Source organism: Myotis yumanensis, unplaced genomic scaffold, assembly GCF_028538775.1.
Source record: "Myotis yumanensis isolate MYYU_CA2020_CCGP unplaced genomic scaffold, mMyoYum1.0.hap1 SCAF_2, whole genome shotgun sequence".
NCBI classification, from domain to species: Eukaryota; Metazoa; Chordata; class Mammalia; order Chiroptera; family Vespertilionidae; genus Myotis; species Myotis yumanensis.
In genome coordinates, this window is record NW_027223753.1 from 186,583,744 (window position 1) to 186,600,786 (window position 17,043).

Below are 17,043 nucleotides of genomic sequence, written 5' to 3' on the forward strand. Positions count from 1 at the left end.
CATGTATGCATATGTGTGCACACATACAGATATAGAGGTAGAGCACACAGATAATGTTAAAAACTGGTGAATCTAGGCAAAGGATATATGGGTTCCTTTGTTTTCAATGTTGTTTCAACTTCTCCATAAGTTTGAAATTTTCCAAAATTAAAAACCCAGAAGAAATATTATTTAACTTTCCTTTCAAATGCAGAACAGATAAATATGTCAATAAGTTATAACTAAGAACTGCCTAATTTTGATATGACAAAGTAGAGTTTAGGCAGTTCCTAATATACTCTAAATTAGATTAAAGAATGGAAAAGAAACGTAAGGAATTAAAAGTTCTATTTCTGATTTCCTCTCACTTGTGCCACTGTGTCATAAAAAACCTTATTCAATGGTATGAAGTATATAAACACTCACTGTCTTCTCCTGGACAGGGCATTCCAGGACGTTCTGGTACACAAGGAAATACTGGAAAAAATAATACAACAAATTTAAAACATACAAATTACATAGAATTTTAAACTCAGATATCAAAAAAATCGACCCAAATTTCAACCTAACCCTCTCTTGACAGATACTTAGCATATAGTCAGCATTATTTGTTTAAAGAGATCTACTTTACCAAGGGTATTTAAAAAATAGTTTCAATGAAAGTGACCATCCATAAATAATACATTAGAAGCTCAAATTATTCATTCCAGTCCTTGTTACATCATTGATTTTTTCTTTTTTTTGGCTTTAGATAAATCATTAACTACTATTCCTTTTCAGTGGTTCTTAACCTTCCTAATGCCGCAACCCTTTAATAGTAGTTCCTCATGTTGTGGTGACCCCCAACCATAAAATTATTTTCATTGCTACTTCATAACTGTAATTTTGTTACTGTTATGAATTGTAATGTAAATATCTGATATGCAGAATGTATTTTCAGGGGTCGCGACCCACAGGTTGAGAACCACTACTTTAAATCCTTGTTGTAGTGACAAGTTTACTACAATGAAGAATTAAATTATAAAATATATATAGCCAAAACCGGTTTGGCTCAGTGGATAGAGCGTCGGACTGCAGACTGAAAGGTCCCAAGTTCGATTCCGGTCAAGGGCATGTACCTGGGTTGCGGGCACATCCCCAGTAGGAGATGTGCAGGAGGCAGCTGGTCGATGTTTCTCTCTCATCGATGTTTCTAACTCTCTATCTCTCTCTCCCTTCCTCTCTGTAAAAAATCAATAAAATATAAAAAAATAAAATAAAATAAAATAAAATATATATAAATATGAACATAAACCATTATAGTTTTTAAAAGATGTATACTAAACTTAGGAATAAATTAACACCAGAAACAGTACCCAAATTCAAAAATGTAAGTTTTATGTTAGAAACCATGTATTTACAAACGAGCTAATCAGATCATATTTTTATAGAGATAAATTATAAGAAATATTACATGAACATTTAATCAACTATTTGTGGTCTGTGATGTACAAAAGAATCCTATATAATAAAAGCCTAATATGCTAAGTGTCGGTCGTCCATTCAACCAATCAAAGCATAATATGCTAATGACATGCTAAGGACACTCAACTGCTTGCTATGACATGCACTGATCACCAGGAGGCAGATAGTCGACCGGTTGACCAGTCACTATGACATGCACTGAGCATCAGGGGGCAGACAGTTGACTGGTCAACCAGTCGCTATGATGTGCACTGACCACCAGGGGGCAGACGCTCTGACTGGTAGGTTAGCTTGCTGCTGGGGTCTGGCCAATCGGGACTGAGCAAGATGGGCCGAACATGCCCTGAAGCCCTCCTGTGTCCCTCCCCGGCCCCGATCGTGCACCAGTGGAGTCTCTCAGCCTAGGTTGCACCCTCTTGCAATCCAGGACCCCTCAGGGGGACACATTGACTGTCAGGTAGTTCCATCTATATAATCCTATCTAATAAAACACAAAAAAGGTAATTAACCGTACCTCCACTATGCTTCCCATTGGCTAATCAGGGCGATATGCAAATTAACTGCCAACAAGGATGGCGGCCGGCAGCCACGCAGCTGAAGCAAGCAGGAGGCTTGCTTGCTCCAGTGATGGAGGAAGCCAAGGTTCCCCGCCTGCCACGGCTTGGCTCTGAGCTCTGGAAGCAACAATGTTTCAATTATAGAAGCTAAACAAACCCCAGATACCTGCTTTCAGCCTGCCGCGGCCTCAGAGCTGGGAGTGCCAGTTACGGCAACAATATTTCAATTATAGAAGGTAAATAAATCCCAGAATAAAAAAGAAAAAAGAAAAAAGAAAAAAGAAAAAAGGAGAGGCTGGGAGTTTCAGTTGCCCGCCAGCCTGAAAACGGCCCTCAGCCCCTCACCCAGACTGGCCAGGCACCCCAGTGGGGACCCCCACCCTAAAGGGGGTGTGGCCAGCCTGAAAACAGCCATCAGCCCCTCATCCAGGCTGGCCAGGCACCCCAGTGGGGACCCCCACCCTGAAGGGGGTGTGACCAGCTGCAAACAGCCATCAGACCCTCACCCAGGCTGGCCAGGCACCCAAGCGGGACCCCCATCCTGATTCGGGACACCCTTCAAGGCAAACCAGCCGGCCCCGACCCGTGCACCAGGCCTCAATTCTATATAGTAAAAGGGTAATATGCAAACTGACCCTAACAGCAGAAAGACTGGGAATGACTGGTCACTATGACACACACTGACCACCAGGGGGCAGACGCTCAATGCAGGAGCTGCCCTCTGGTGGTCCGTGCACTCTCACATGGGGGAGCTCTGCTCAGCCACAAGCCAGGCTGATGGCTGCCAGTACAGCGGTGGTGGTGGGAGCCTCTCCTGCCTCCTCAGCAGCGCTAAGGATGTCTGACTGCAGCTTAGGTCTGCTCCCCTCTGGCAAGTGGACATCCCCAGAGGGCTGCCGGGCTGCCAGAGGGATGTCTGATTGCCATCTTAGGCCCAATCCCCGGGGGAGCAGACCTAAGCCAGAAGGTGGTCATCCCCCGAGGGGTCCCAGACTGCAAGAGGGCACAGGAGGGGCTGAGGGACCCCCCCCCCCCCACCGAGTGCACAAATTTTTGTGCACTGGGCCTCTAGTCTATATAATAAAAGCCTAAGCGGCTGTTACAGCAGAACAACCGGAACGAGTAGTCACTATGATGCACACTGACCACCAGGAGGCAGACGCTCAATGCAGGAGCTACCCCCTAGTGGTCAGTGCGCTCCCATAGGGGGAGCACCACTCAGCCAGAAGCCAGGCTCATGGCTGGTGAGTGCAGCAGTGGTGGCGGGAGCCTCTCCCGCCTCTGCGGCAGCACTAAGGAGCAGCAAGCTGAGCGGTAAGGAGCGAGCAGGTGGGCAGTAAGGAGTGAGGGGTCCCAGGCTGCGAGAGGGATGTTAGACTGCCAGCTTGTTTTAAGCCGGCAGACAAACATCCCCCGGCTGTGAGAGGGCGCAGGCCAGGCTGAGGGACACACACCCACCCAGTGCACGAATTTCATGCACCAGACCTCTAGTCTATATATATAAAAGCCTAATGTGCTAAGTGTCTGACAGTTCGACCATTCAACCATTTGCTATGACGTGCACTGACCACTAGGGGGCAGATGTTCCGACCAGTAGGTTAGCTTGCTGCTGGGGTCTGGCTGATCGGGACTGGGAAAGACGGGCCAGACACACCCTGGAGCCCTACTGTGGTCCCTCCCCGGCCAGGCTGAGGGACCCCACTGGTGCACGAATCTGTGCACTGGGCCTCTAGTAGGTTTAATAAAGAGCACAGAGTATGAAAAGGGCAGTTCCTTATATATTTTTAAAAGTTGAAATATAAACTAATTTCTGAAAATAGATCTGTAATACAGTATTAAAACAAAATAAACTGTTTAATACTATTTTTTTAAATATATTTTATTGATTTTTTACAGAGAGGAAGGGAGAGGGATAGAGTTACAAACATTGATGAGAGAGAAACGTTGATCAGCTGCCTCTTGCACACCCCCTACTGGAGATGTGCTCACAACCAAGGTACATGCCCTTGACTGGAATCGAACCTGGGACCTTTGAGTCCGCAGGCTGACGCTCTATCCACTGAGCCAAACCGGTCAGGGCTGTTTAATACTACTGACCAATCATTTCTTCAAACATTCATTGTAGTTTCATTCTAAAAAGAGATGACTCACAAAACGGAAGACTTGTAAAGTTCTGCAAGGATCTCAACTAATTAGATTATGTAGCCCTTGGGAGTCAGTATGTCAAATTCTAATGGTAGAACAAAGTCAAACTACTATTTGTCAAAAAACATACTGTATAGAAAAGTATAAGGGAATTACAACAAAGAATTGAAATGATTCATTACTTAGGGGAGATTTATATCTGCTTCAAGTTTTAAAGAGTTTCCTAGGTCTCCTAAAGCTCCCCAAAATGTTCCATAAAAAACTGCCAATGTATTGCAATTAAATGCAATACATTAAGTGGTTTCTACATGAGATAAAAAAATTGAGAGGTAGCATGGGAGAATGAAAAGAACACAGATCTGGCCCGGCCGTGTGGCTCAGCAGTTGAGCATCAACCCAGGAACAAAGAGGTCGCTGGTTCAATTCCCAGTCAGGGCACATGCCCAGGTTGGGGGCTCAATCCCCGCATGGCAGCCAATCAGTGATGTTCCTCTCTCATGGATGTTTCTATCTCTCTATCCCTTGTCTCTCCCTTCCTCTCTCTCAATAAAAATATATTTTAAAAAAAATAAAGAATACAGATCTGGAATCAGAATACCTAGATTTACAACCCAGGCAGGTCGATATTGTACCAGTTACATGCTGGCTGAGTTTAGGCTTCTTCTATACCACTATCCACCTCTCAGGCTTGCTGACTTTTAACTATGTAATAACTGTAAATAGTCTCACTGTTAATCCTTAAACAAAAGAAAGGACATTGAAGATACCTTACCTTTAGAGATCATTGTTTACATAAATTAAAAACTGCAAGTTCTATGCTAAACTTTGCTGTGAAACACTGAGTTTTAATATCCAAGGAGGCATACACAAATAAATTTCTCAAAATTAAAAAAACTAACTGATTTTGTCTTCTCTAGCAATTGAGAAACTACTGAATAAGGATAATTATATAATGATGAGCAATAGAGATTAAGAAAATGACATCAGTATTATGTTTTAATTTGGTCAAGAATATAGGCTTGGTGGTTTTTTCTTTTAATATTGCTCTAGAATAAGAAATGGCACCCCTTTACCATGAATCAAGAGTTCAGAATCCTTGTTTAGCTCATAAAGTCTAAAGGCTTCTTCTAACTCCAACTGAGATGATACTGTACACGGGTCTCCTGCAAAATATAAAAAGTAAAGGTAAGCTCACTTTTAAATCCTCTATATGATGATTAGTAAACAGTTTCTGTTACATAAAGTCTTGAGGGGAAAAATGACATACATACAGAGAGAAATATTTGACAAGGACAAATCTTTACATATTTAGATAATTCTGCTCTCTGAAGTAGGTAATATATTTCCAGTTCTATTTCTACAATATACTCAAGGTTCATAGACACCAAATTTCATACAGATAAAACCATTTCTTTCTCAATAATGTACATATTCAAAATGTAGAAACAGAATCTACCATTGATCACATTTTATATTGTCAATGCCATATGACTAATAGCCAGGGACAAGCTTTCTGTCACCTGTTCCTTTAAAAGAGGAAGTGAAAGTAGTTCCATTGAGGTCTCCATGTAATCATTTTGTCAAATTCTTCCTTCACCTGAGAGCCTGCTCAAGAGACTCACAGAAAGGAAGTGTAGCTACTAAAGTACTCTGGACTGAAGAGCAGTCCTATTTGAGCTTTTAAATGTAAATATACAGTTTCAGTAAACTTACACACAGAGAGGGGAAGGAAGAAACACCTCCCTTGGTCAACCGGCCAAAAAAAACTGAGTCATCCCTGGCAATCAATGAGATGACATATCTCCTCATAGAATGGCATTCTCGATGAAAAAGTCATTCTGAACACAGTTGGGGCCTGAGCTGGGTCCTCAACGCTGCCATTCTTTTGCTCATTCCTGTGGTTACACCAAGTGTTACCACACATTACATGCCAACAACCCCATTCAAACCTCAATCACTCTCAGCAGAGAACTGGGTGTAGTACTTGATCGAGAAAAATGAAGTCATCTCCTGTCCTGCTATGAGTATGTCTGTCCTGTTCTCTAACTTGGCCACTCTATCCCTACTTCCTTCTCTCTTCTCTGGGTATTATCCCACCAGTCTTCCTTAGTTCTATTTTTATTTTGGCTTTCCTTCCACTAGCCCTTCTCAGGAAAGCAAAGACATATTGGAGTCTTCCTCTCAAAAATCTCTCTCGCACTCAAGAAGCATCGAAAATCTCTGAAAGAGGTAGGTGTCCTGTAGGACTTTGCATCCAGGCTCTCTCCCATGCTCCACATCCCGTCTCTCTGTGTAACTACAGCAAAATTACTTCTTTGAGTTTCAATTTTCTCCTATATAAAAAGAGGGCTATTATCTACATTGCAAGTATGATGGGAAAACTAAAGACCATATATTTAAAATGACTCATAGTATACCTGATCCATTATAGGTGTGGTTTTTATTATTGCACTTTGATCAAAAGCCATAAAAGGATTTAACTATTGTTAAAGGCATCATTATAAACATATTTTTAAAAATCAATTTTTCATGAGTCCTCCAGCTGTGCAGTCAGTGCCGTGGTTCTCCACCAGGTCTGAGATCTGAGCCCCAGCCAACCCGGTCACAGCAGAGATCTAAGGAACCATGATTGCTCCCTGGCTTCAAAGAGCCTCTGGTCTAGAAGACAACAGGCTGTCAGACAAATACAGAACAGAGTGATATTGGGGGACAGGCTTACTGAAGAGGGAGGGGACCTGAGGGCCGATGGTCATAAGGGAGATCATTGGGGGTGTGGTGAAGTGAAGGGGTGCCATGAGGGCAGAAATGGGGCCATGGAGACACTATGTAGTGAGGGAAGGCACTTGCTACCTGGGAAGGGTTCTCCGTGGAAGAACCCCGACCCGCAGATAAACGTCACCTCGTGGCAGCTGCCATGATGTGGCAGGGTTACGTGTGATGGGCCCATGTTTATTTCTCTCCTGGGCTCCAAGATCCCAAAAGAGCCCATGCATCTGCCTTCAGTGCCTCTCGGGCTTGAAAATGTCTAACTCCCAGGCCTGGCCTCTTTCTCTCTAATCACATTCTTAGATTTAATCTTCTCCATCCAGTTGCTGAGCTAATCCCTTCTTTCCCAGAGGAGACCCACCCTTTTCCTCCTGGGAGGGACAGAAGATGGAATCTTTCCCTTTGCCCTCTAGGATGGCACTGTCTGCCCTCCAGCTTGTCTCCTTTTAAATCCTAAATTCACCCAGAGAAGAGTCTTTCCATTTCTCTTCTCTCCAAGGAAAAACACCCACCTGTTACATGGCCCTTGGTCATTCACAGGGTTCCATTAGGATGGCTCAGCCCCACCCTGCCCAGCCCTGACCCCTGCTTCTCATGGTGATTCTGTCCTGACCTCCCTCAGAGAAGCCTTGTGGTCTGAAGGGCCCCCACATCCTCAAACAACCCCTGCTTGCTCCCTGAAGGAGCTCATGATCTGCTGTGTCACCTGACATAAAACCTAAGTGACAACTAGATGCATGGACACATTTCTTTTTTTCTTGGGGATGCCACCATTGTCTTCCCACCTGTTTTAACTGTGGATAGTTAGGATTACTCTAATGTGGCCAAAGATCCCAGCAACCATGCTCTCAGGTTGTGTTTTTTTCCTTTCTAACATCAGGAACCCATTACACCCTTCACTCTCTCACACCAAGTATGATAGCTATGGGCCATCCGTCCACCTCAGTCAGTGCCTTTGGAAGGAATCAATGAGCCAGTCCTCAACCTTGCCCCTCCCTAACTTTCTCTTTCCTAAACGGATATCTGGGTCAATCAATTAATAGGGAGGAACACATAAATCCCATTAGGATTATGGGGTTTAGACCAGGGGTTCTGATTGGATGTTAGCATTTGAGAAGGTGCATAAAAACCTCAGGCACCAGAGGAGAGATTCACAGTCCTCCAGCTGTGCAGTCAGTGCTGTGGCTCTCCATCAGGTCTGAGATCTGAGCCCCAGCCAACCCGGTCACAGCAGACGTTTCTGCAGGATTCCTTTCTGAGCACCTTGAAGATGAGCATCCGGACGCCACCCACACTCCTGGAGCTGGCAGCAAACAGCCTGCTGAGGGACCAGGCCTCGGCCATCGCAGCTCTTGAGTACCTGCCCGCAGAGCTCTTCCCATACCTGTTCGTCATGGCCTACCGTGGTGGACACCGCCCCCAGCTACTGAAGGCGGTGGCCCAAGCCTGGCCCTTCACTGTCCTCCCTCTGGGGGTCCTGATGCAGCGTCCCCCTGATCATGCCCCAACCAGGGCTATGGGCTTAAAAGCCGTGTTTGACGCACTTGAAGTTCTGCTTGACCAGGAGGTTCGGCCCAGGAGGTGCAAACTGCGGGTGCTGGATTTAAGAAACACGGGTGCCAACTTCTGGGATATGTGGCTTGGAGTCAGCGCCCGGAATTGCTCACCGATGGGACCAGTGACTGTTCACAGCTCCAGCCCCAACATGGAGCATCCCCTGGCTCCCTTGGAGGTGTTCCTAGACCTTAACTTCAATGAAAGAGACCAGGATGAGTTTTTCATGCACATCATCCAATGGGCCCAGCAGAGGGAAGGGTTGGTACACCTGTGCTGCAAGGCACTGAGGATTTCTGAGGTGCCCTTCCAGAGGGTCAGGAGGGTCCTGGATAGGGTGCAGCTGGACTGCATCCAGGAGGTGAAAGTGAACTGCACCTGGGACCTGCCCACCCTGGGGACGTTTGCTCTCTACCTGGGTCAGATGAGTAACCTGCAGACACTCTATCTCCCCCACATCGATGTGTTGGATGAGGAGGAAGAGGACGAAGAGCAGGAGGAGGAGGGGGAGGAAGAAGAACAACAGGAAGAGGAGCAGGAGCTGAGGGAGGAGGAGGAGTTGGAGAGGGAAGAGCAGGAGCAGGAGGCAGAGGAGCAGGAGGGGGAAAGGCAGAAGCAAGAAGAGCAGCGATCCTTTTCCCAATTCCTCTCTCAGATGCTCAGGCTTCGGCACCTCCGGGAGCTCGACATGGATTCTCCCTCCTTCCTCCGAGGCCGTCTGGACCAGATGCTCAGGTGCCTGCAAACTCCCTTGAACAAACTCTGCCTAACATATTGCCAGCAGCTGACACATTCAGACCTGACACACCTGTTCCAGTGCCCAAACCTCAGGCAGCTGAAGATCCTGCATCTATTGGGCCTCAGCCTTGCGGATTTCAGTGAGCCCCTCCGAGCTCTGCTGGAGGCAGTGGCACCCACCCTCCAGGACCTGGGTCTGGATAAATGTGAGATGGCGGACTCCCAAGTCGAGGCCATCCTGCCTGTCCTAAGCCGCTGCCACCAGCTCAGGAAATTCACCATCTCTATAAACAGCTTCCCCGTGGCCACCGTGGAGAAGCTCCTGCGCCACACAACTGGGCTGCGCAGTTTAGAGGTCGAGGTGTACCCCGTCCCCCTGGAGTGTGACGGGATCCAAGGGACTGTCAACCAGGGGAGACTTGCCCTGATCCGGGCTGAGCTCACGGGAGTACTGAGGGAGTTAGGACAGCCCAGGACCATCCATCTTGCCACCAAGCATCGTAGACATAGGAAGTTTTATAAGGTGGCATTTTCATGACATGGAGCCCGAGATGTGCCCCTGTAATGACCCTGCTCACTGGGTGCACCCAGCAAAGGCTTCTTTCTGGGCCTTTGGAAGCTGAAACCTCGGGCTGGGGTGCATGATGCAGGGGGCACCTACGTTTCAGGTTCATGCTCAGTGTGCATGGAGAAAGGGAGGGACCAAGCCCGGGAACAGGATTGCAGGGGCAAAGGTTGGGGAGTTCATGGGACCTCAAAGGCAAAGTGTCCTACAATCAGAAACATGAATCTGATTTGCTTGGGGACGGGGAGAGGTATTGGGCCTCCAGCTGCATGTGTGGGAGTCAATCCTGGGTGGATGGTTGTAAAGGAATGTTCAGAAAAAAGACAATTTCGAAGGCCAAAACAAAAATAAAAATAAAAATTTCAAATACATAAATAAATAAATAAAAATCAATTTTTTCCTTTTTGCTAGGCATTGTCTTTTTGCCAAACCAGTGTCTACTTGCTGTTGGATGAAACCTAGGTCAGGCCAAGTACCCAATTTCAATGTGCACTTAGAGACTAATACTTTTGAATAACCACAAGAAAGTGTGGAAATAAGAGTTAATAGCTGACATTACGTATATTCAAATCTATTTTATTTTTATTGGACTGAATATCTTTGGTTCAGGTATTACCTTTTAGACCAACTATTTAATGCCTGATAAAGCAGGACACATTACTCAGAAGCAAAATATTCCATAGAGAGTCACCATGAAGCAAAGATGAAAGGAAAGCTTATTTCGTAAGGTCCACTCTATTACTAAAATCTGAATTTACATCCTAAAATGGCCACAGACCCAGAGTGAGATCTGCTCAGTTAAACAAATTTCAAGTGAAATCTGTATATTATCCAGCAGAACTGGTATTTTTTCAGTAAATCTTTATTTTCTTCTCAACCATAAAAAGAAAGAAGCAAATTAGAGCACTGGACCTCAAACTGTTTGGTAAATCTGCAAGAGTCAATTATTTATGAGATAACCTGATGCATATATAACACTAGTTATATATAGTAAATTCCAATATATGACTGAATTCAGTGCCCCACATTTAAAAGAATCAATATAGCCTAAAACCAAAGTTGGCACCACTGCACTCCTCTCCCTGATATTTGAGTCTGCCACAGATTAACAGACTCACTCTCTGTTCCCACCAGGATCTCCCCACTGCCTCTGGACATGGTAGTGTTCTGAACCCAGTGTCCCTACTTAAAATACAGATTTGTAAAAACTTCCCAAGAATGCTATGGTGCTTAGGTAGTAATCCCTTTAACATTGGGCCCTATCACAACACTAATGGATTTCTGGTTTCTTACTTCTTTTTTTCTGGGAGGTGGAAATTAGTGGTTACAGACGCACATGCTATCCTATCAAGCTGCCCATCCTCAACTTCCACTTCTGGAGAAGATGGGGTAATAGGAGCTGGATTTAACCCTCCACATAAAACAACAACAAAAAACTATACAAAATAAGTTTTCAAATGGTTCCAGATATTGGAAATTAAGCAACAAAGAATTAACTGCTCCCAAGTAACTTAAATGCATTCCAGAACAAAGCTCAAAAATATTTATAAGAATACAAAGATATTCAACATCCAAGAAGACAAAAGTCACACTGTCCAAAATTTAATAAATATTATTATAACCAGGCATGTGAAGAAGCAGGAAAATGACCTTTTACTGGGAGAAAAAAAATCAATCAATTGAAATTGACCCCGAACTGACACATAACAAAGAATTGACAAAGAATTTGTAGACATGGACATTAAAAGAGTTGTTATAATTATATCCAACATGTTCAAGAAGCTAGAGGTATTCAGCATGTTAAGTAAAGATGAACCTATTTAAACAGACCCAACTGAACATCTAGAAAAACTATGTCTGAAATGAAAAATATACCAGGGTAGGCTTAATGGCAGATTAGACATGGCAGAGGAAGATTAATAAACTTCAATTCACAACATAAAAGTATCCAAAATGAAATGCAGAGAAAAAGACTGAAAAAATTAACAGTGCATAACTGAGCTTTAAGATAATTTCAAGAGGCCTAATACACACGTAACTGGAGTCTATGAAGAAGGGGTGTGATGACAGAAAAAATTTTTGAAGAGATAATGGCCAAAATTTTTCCAAATATGATAAAAAGTATAAACCCATGGATCCAAGAAGCTCAACAAATCTCAAGACAAGAAACACAAAGAAAACTAAAGGTCCACCATTATCAAATTGCTTAAAACCAGTGATAAACAGAAAAAATTTAAAAGCAGCCAATGAGACACATTACATTCAGACGAACAAAGATAATGGTGACAGCAGATTTGCATCAGAAGCAATGCAAGCTGGAAGACTATGTACAGAATGAAAAACAGTCAACCTAAAATTACTTACCAGGGAAAATGATCTTTCAAAATCAAAGGTGACCTAGAGACAAATTCATAGAGAGAAATTCATAGAGAAAATAAATATAGGAGAGGTTACCAGGAGCTAGATGATAAGGGACGAGGAGTTATTGTTTAATGGGTAGAATTTTGTTTGGATGATGAAAAAGTTTTGGAAATGGGTAGTGGGGATGGTTGCATAACAATGTAAATGTGCTTAATGACACTGATTTGTACATTTAAAAAAGGTTGAAATGGTAAATTTTATGTTATGTATATTTTACCACAATTAAAAAAAGAATTTTTAAAAGGGAACATAATTGTTCTCCTTCCACAAGAATGAAACTCAAGAGATAATACCCAGTGGAGAAAGGGAAGTTCCAGAATTATGTGCTGAATAATGGCATTTATATGAATTTAAAAGCACATAAAACAACATACATTGTTATTTATATACAGAAAGCAGATCAGTGGTTGCCTGGGATGAAGAGATGAGTGAGAGAAGAGTTTGGGAAGGAATACAATGCAATTGGAGATGGGATGCTAATAAGGACAGACTTTCCCAAAATCCAGAGCATAAACTGCAGTCTGGGAGCACTGGTGCCCTATCAGGCTCCTAGAGCCTCTCTTGCCTCACCTCTCAACTCAGCCCCACCTCACTACTGCAAGGGGTTTCTCCCAGGTGGGCCTTTGTCTGATCCTTCTGCAGAGGCCAGAACTAAGAGAAGTACTTGGGGACTTTTCTAAGCCAGCTGTCTTCTGCGTGGAGTACGCTATGCCTGGGAGTGCAAGAAGACTTTCCAGGGATTACCAGACATAAACAGTTTTACAAAGGTATCAATGTCCAGATCCTTAACTTTCACATAAGCTCCTTTCTAAAAGCCATCTGCCTGGGAATGTGCCTGCGGTGCAATACCCCACCTCATCTCTTTTTCAAACATGTCTTTTCTTATTTTATAAAAAAACAAGCATGTAGATAATGTGCTTCTGTCAATTCAGTGATCCAGAAACGCAAAACTATAATTTAGATAACATGCTTAAGTAAACTGCTTCTGCTTCTGTAAACTGCTTTTTTGTAACCAGGTTCCTCATTCCAAACCTTGGGATGTAATCAATACCTTTGTGATCTTGGCCTATATAAATCTGGTGTTGGGGCTGGGGAGGGCACTATGAGATCTGGGAAAGCGAAATGCCCCCTCATAGTCCTGGATTTGCAATAAATGTGACTCTTTAATTCGAAAAAAAAAAAAAGCATATATACCTAGCATACTACATATAACATATATCCATACAAAAACTTGTAACTGATTGCCAAAATACTTTTATTTGTAATAGCCCAAAACTAGACACAACCTCAATGTCCATCAACAGAAGAATGGATAAATAAATTGTGGTACTTCAAGATGATAAAATACTACTCAGCAATAAAAAGAAGTAAACTAATATACACAACCCATACACTAATAATTATGCTGAGTGAAAGAAGCGAGACCGACCCCTCGCCCAAAAATCAGACATGCTCTAAGATTTCATTCCTATAAAACTCTAGAAAATGCAAACTAATCCATAGCAACAGAAAGCAGATCGGTAGTTGCCTGGGATGGAGGGGCAGGAGTGAGGAATTTCAAAGCCCAAGGACACCTTTGAGGGTAATGGATATGCCCCATATATCTTGCTTGTGGTGATGATTTTCTGGGTATTTCAAATTTTACACTTTTTTTTCCAAAATTTGTTTTTATTGATTTCAGAGACAGGAAGGAAGAGGGAGAAATAGAAACATCAATGATGAGAGAGAATCATCAATCAGCTGCCTCCTGCATGCCCCCTTACTGGGGATCGAGCCCACAACCCGGGCATTGTCCTGACCAGGAATTGAACCGTGACCTCCTGGTTCATGAGTCAGTGCTCAACCACTGAGCATCACCAGCCAGGTTCAAATTGTACACTTTTAAACATATAGTTTGTTGTATGTCAACTATACCTCAATAAAGCCATTTTATTTTTTATTTTTTAAAATATATTTTATTGATTTTTTACAGAGAGGAAGGGAGAAGAATAGAGAGTTAGATGAGAGAAAAGCATCAATGAGAGAGAAGCATCGATCAGCTGCCTCCTGCACACCCCCCACCGAGGATGTGCCTACAACCACGGTACATGCCCTTGACTGGAATTGAACCCGGGACCCCTCAGTCCCCAGGCCAACACTCTATCCAGTGAGCCAAACCGGCCAGGGCAAGCCATTTTATTTTTAATTAAATTTATCAGGGTCATATTGGCTAATAAAAGGAACAATGGGAGAAAAGAGAAGACATCTGTAATACTCTCAACAATAAAGATAAATTTTAAAAGGAGAAAAAAATTATATAGGTTTCAAGTGTACAATTCTTTTTTTTTTATTAAATCTTTATTGTTCAGATTATTACATTTGTTCCTCTTTTTTTCCCCCCATAACTCCCTTCCAGTTCCCACCCCACCCTCCGCCCTCACTCCCCACCCACTGTCCTCATCCATAGGTGCACGATTTTTGTCCAGTCTCTTCCCGCATCTCCCACACCCCTTCCCCCCCCCAAGAATAGTCAGTCCATTCCCTTTCTATGTCCCTGATTCATTATAATCACCAGTTCATTCTGTTCCTCAGATTATTTATTCACTTGATTCTTAGATTCACTTGTTGATAGATGAGTATTTGTTGTTCATAATTTGTATCTTTACCTTTTTCTTCTTCTTCCTCTTCTTAAAGGATACCTTTCAGCATTTCATATAATACTGGTTTGATGGTGATGAACTCCTTTAGCTTTTCCTTATCTGTGAAGCTCTTTATCTGACCTTCAATTCTGAATGATAGCTTTGCTGGATAAAGTAATCTTGGTTGTAGGTTCTTGGTATTCATCCCTTTGAATATTTCTTGCCACTCCCTTCTGGCCTGCAAAGTCTCTGTTGAGAAATCAGCTGACAGTCGTATGGGTATTCCCTTGTAGGTAACTGAGTTTCTTTCTCTTGCTGCTTTTAAGACACTCTCTTTGTCTTTTGCTCTTGGCATTTTAATTATGATGTGTCTTGGTGTGGTCCTCTTTGGATTCCTTTTGTTTGGGGTTCTCTGCGCTTCTTGGACCTGTAAGTCCATTTCTTTCACCAGGAAGGGGAAGTTTTCTGCCATTATTTCTTCAAATAGGTTTTCAATATCTTGCTCTCTCTCATCTTCTGGCACCCCTATAATTCTGATGTTGGTACGCTTGAAGCTGTCCCAGAGGCTCCTTACACTATCTTCGTATTTTCGGATTCTTTTTTCATTTTGCTTTTCCGGTTGGGTGTTTTTTGCTTCTTCGCATTTCAAATCTTTGACTTGATTCTTGCGCTCCTCTGGTCTGCTGTTGGGAGTCTGTATAATATTCTTTATTTCAGTCAGTGTATGCTTAATTTCTAGTTGGTTCTTTATCACAACATTGAGGGTCTCATTAGATTTCTTGTAGATCTCAATAAGTTTATCGGCGGCTTCTAGACAGTTCTCGAGGGACCGTAAAAGTGTGGTTCTGAACTCAATATCCTCCATTGACAATTTTGTCCTGTTTCTTTGTCTCTGCATTTTTTATGCTTTCTTGGTGCACCCTCTAGTGGTCTTTGTGCGCGGTCTTGTTGTAGTTAAGCCTTGATTGTTGTAGTTAATACTAGAGGGATTTGACCTCCAGGCCAACTGGCCGTGAAAATCAGCTGTGTCTGCAGTGGGAAAACTTCTGTCCTCTGGGGAGGTACTAATCTAGCCTTTGCCTGAGGCTATCCGGCAAATGGCTCTGCGCAGGGCTTGGGTGGGGCGGGTCGCGGGGCGGGTCGCATGGGATCAACAGGGCGGGCGGAGGGAGCAGTTATGGCTGCTCTCAGACCCGTCCCCAGAGGATCTGCCTCTCAGCGTCCCAGCAACCGCTGCAAACCTCGGAGAGAAAGCTGCCCTCACGTTCCGACCGATGCCAGACAATCCCACTTCTCCAGTTGAGTCTGGGTCCCTAGAGACTCGCCCAGAGCTGGAGCTCAGAATCTGAGACTCCCTCCCGATTGAAAACGACAACCGCGCCCTGAGCCCACCAGCCCGCTCCACGGGCACCTCCGCACCTTTGTATTTTCTGCACTGCACCTCCTCTGAGCCTCGGTATGCTGTTCTCTTTCCTTCTAGTTGAAGAATTTCCCCTCACCCAGCCTTCCTGTGGTTCTGGGTGATGTCCGTTCCGTCTTTTAGTTGTATTTTGAAGTGGTTGTGCGAGGCAGCAATCTCCGGTGTTTACCTATGCCGCCATCTTAGTTTCTCAAGTGTACAATTCTATGCTATATCATCTTGATGTTGTATTGTGTGCCCACCACCCAATAAAGCCATTTCTTAAAAATATGAAATGGAGACATGAAAAGCTGAAAGAATTCATCACCAGCAAGCCTCCACTACAAGAAATGTTGAAGGAAGCAGGAGGAAAGTAAGAGTTACAAAGAGATCTGCTCAAGGGTACTTAGATGCTTTTTCTTACTGATACTGATTTCATTTTTTAATTACCAGGTTTGAAGCCATAATACTGCTATTAAAGTAATTGAAATAACAATAACTAGACATTCAGTCAAAAAGTTTTTCTCACTGACATGATTGCCAAAATTAGTATATAGTGTGGGGTGATAAAGAAAAAGTCTGAAGAATGATTTGCTATTTTAGTTCTCAGCACACCAGCTAAAATTACACCAGACTAAAGATGCTTGGAAAATATCACATAAAAGAAGTATGTTCCTTACTATCTTAAGTTTGGTTTTGTTACACCTTGACACTCAATTTCCTCTCCTAATACCACCTGAGTTTTATAATACAAGCCAGGAAGAAGTTTAAGCTCCCAGAATTCAGAAAAACTCCATACTTTTATGCCAAAGAATGCTTATATTCATTTTAAATGTC

General features: G+C 43.3%; 1 protein-coding gene across 1 annotated transcript in view; it reads right to left on the reverse strand.

Annotated features, from left to right (window-relative positions):
• Nucleotides 1–17,043, reverse strand: part of PRKCI (protein kinase C iota) — a 75,720-nt gene that overhangs the window by 41,708 nt on the left and 16,969 nt on the right. Inside the window, exons 3-4 of the mRNA XM_070406814.1 lie at nucleotides 5,219–5,308; nucleotides 406–456 (exon numbers count right to left, since the gene is read on the reverse strand). Coding sequence (XP_070262915.1) covers nucleotides 406–456; nucleotides 5,219–5,308 — 141 coding nt within the window. The remainder of the gene's footprint in view (nucleotides 1–405; nucleotides 457–5,218; nucleotides 5,309–17,043) is intronic.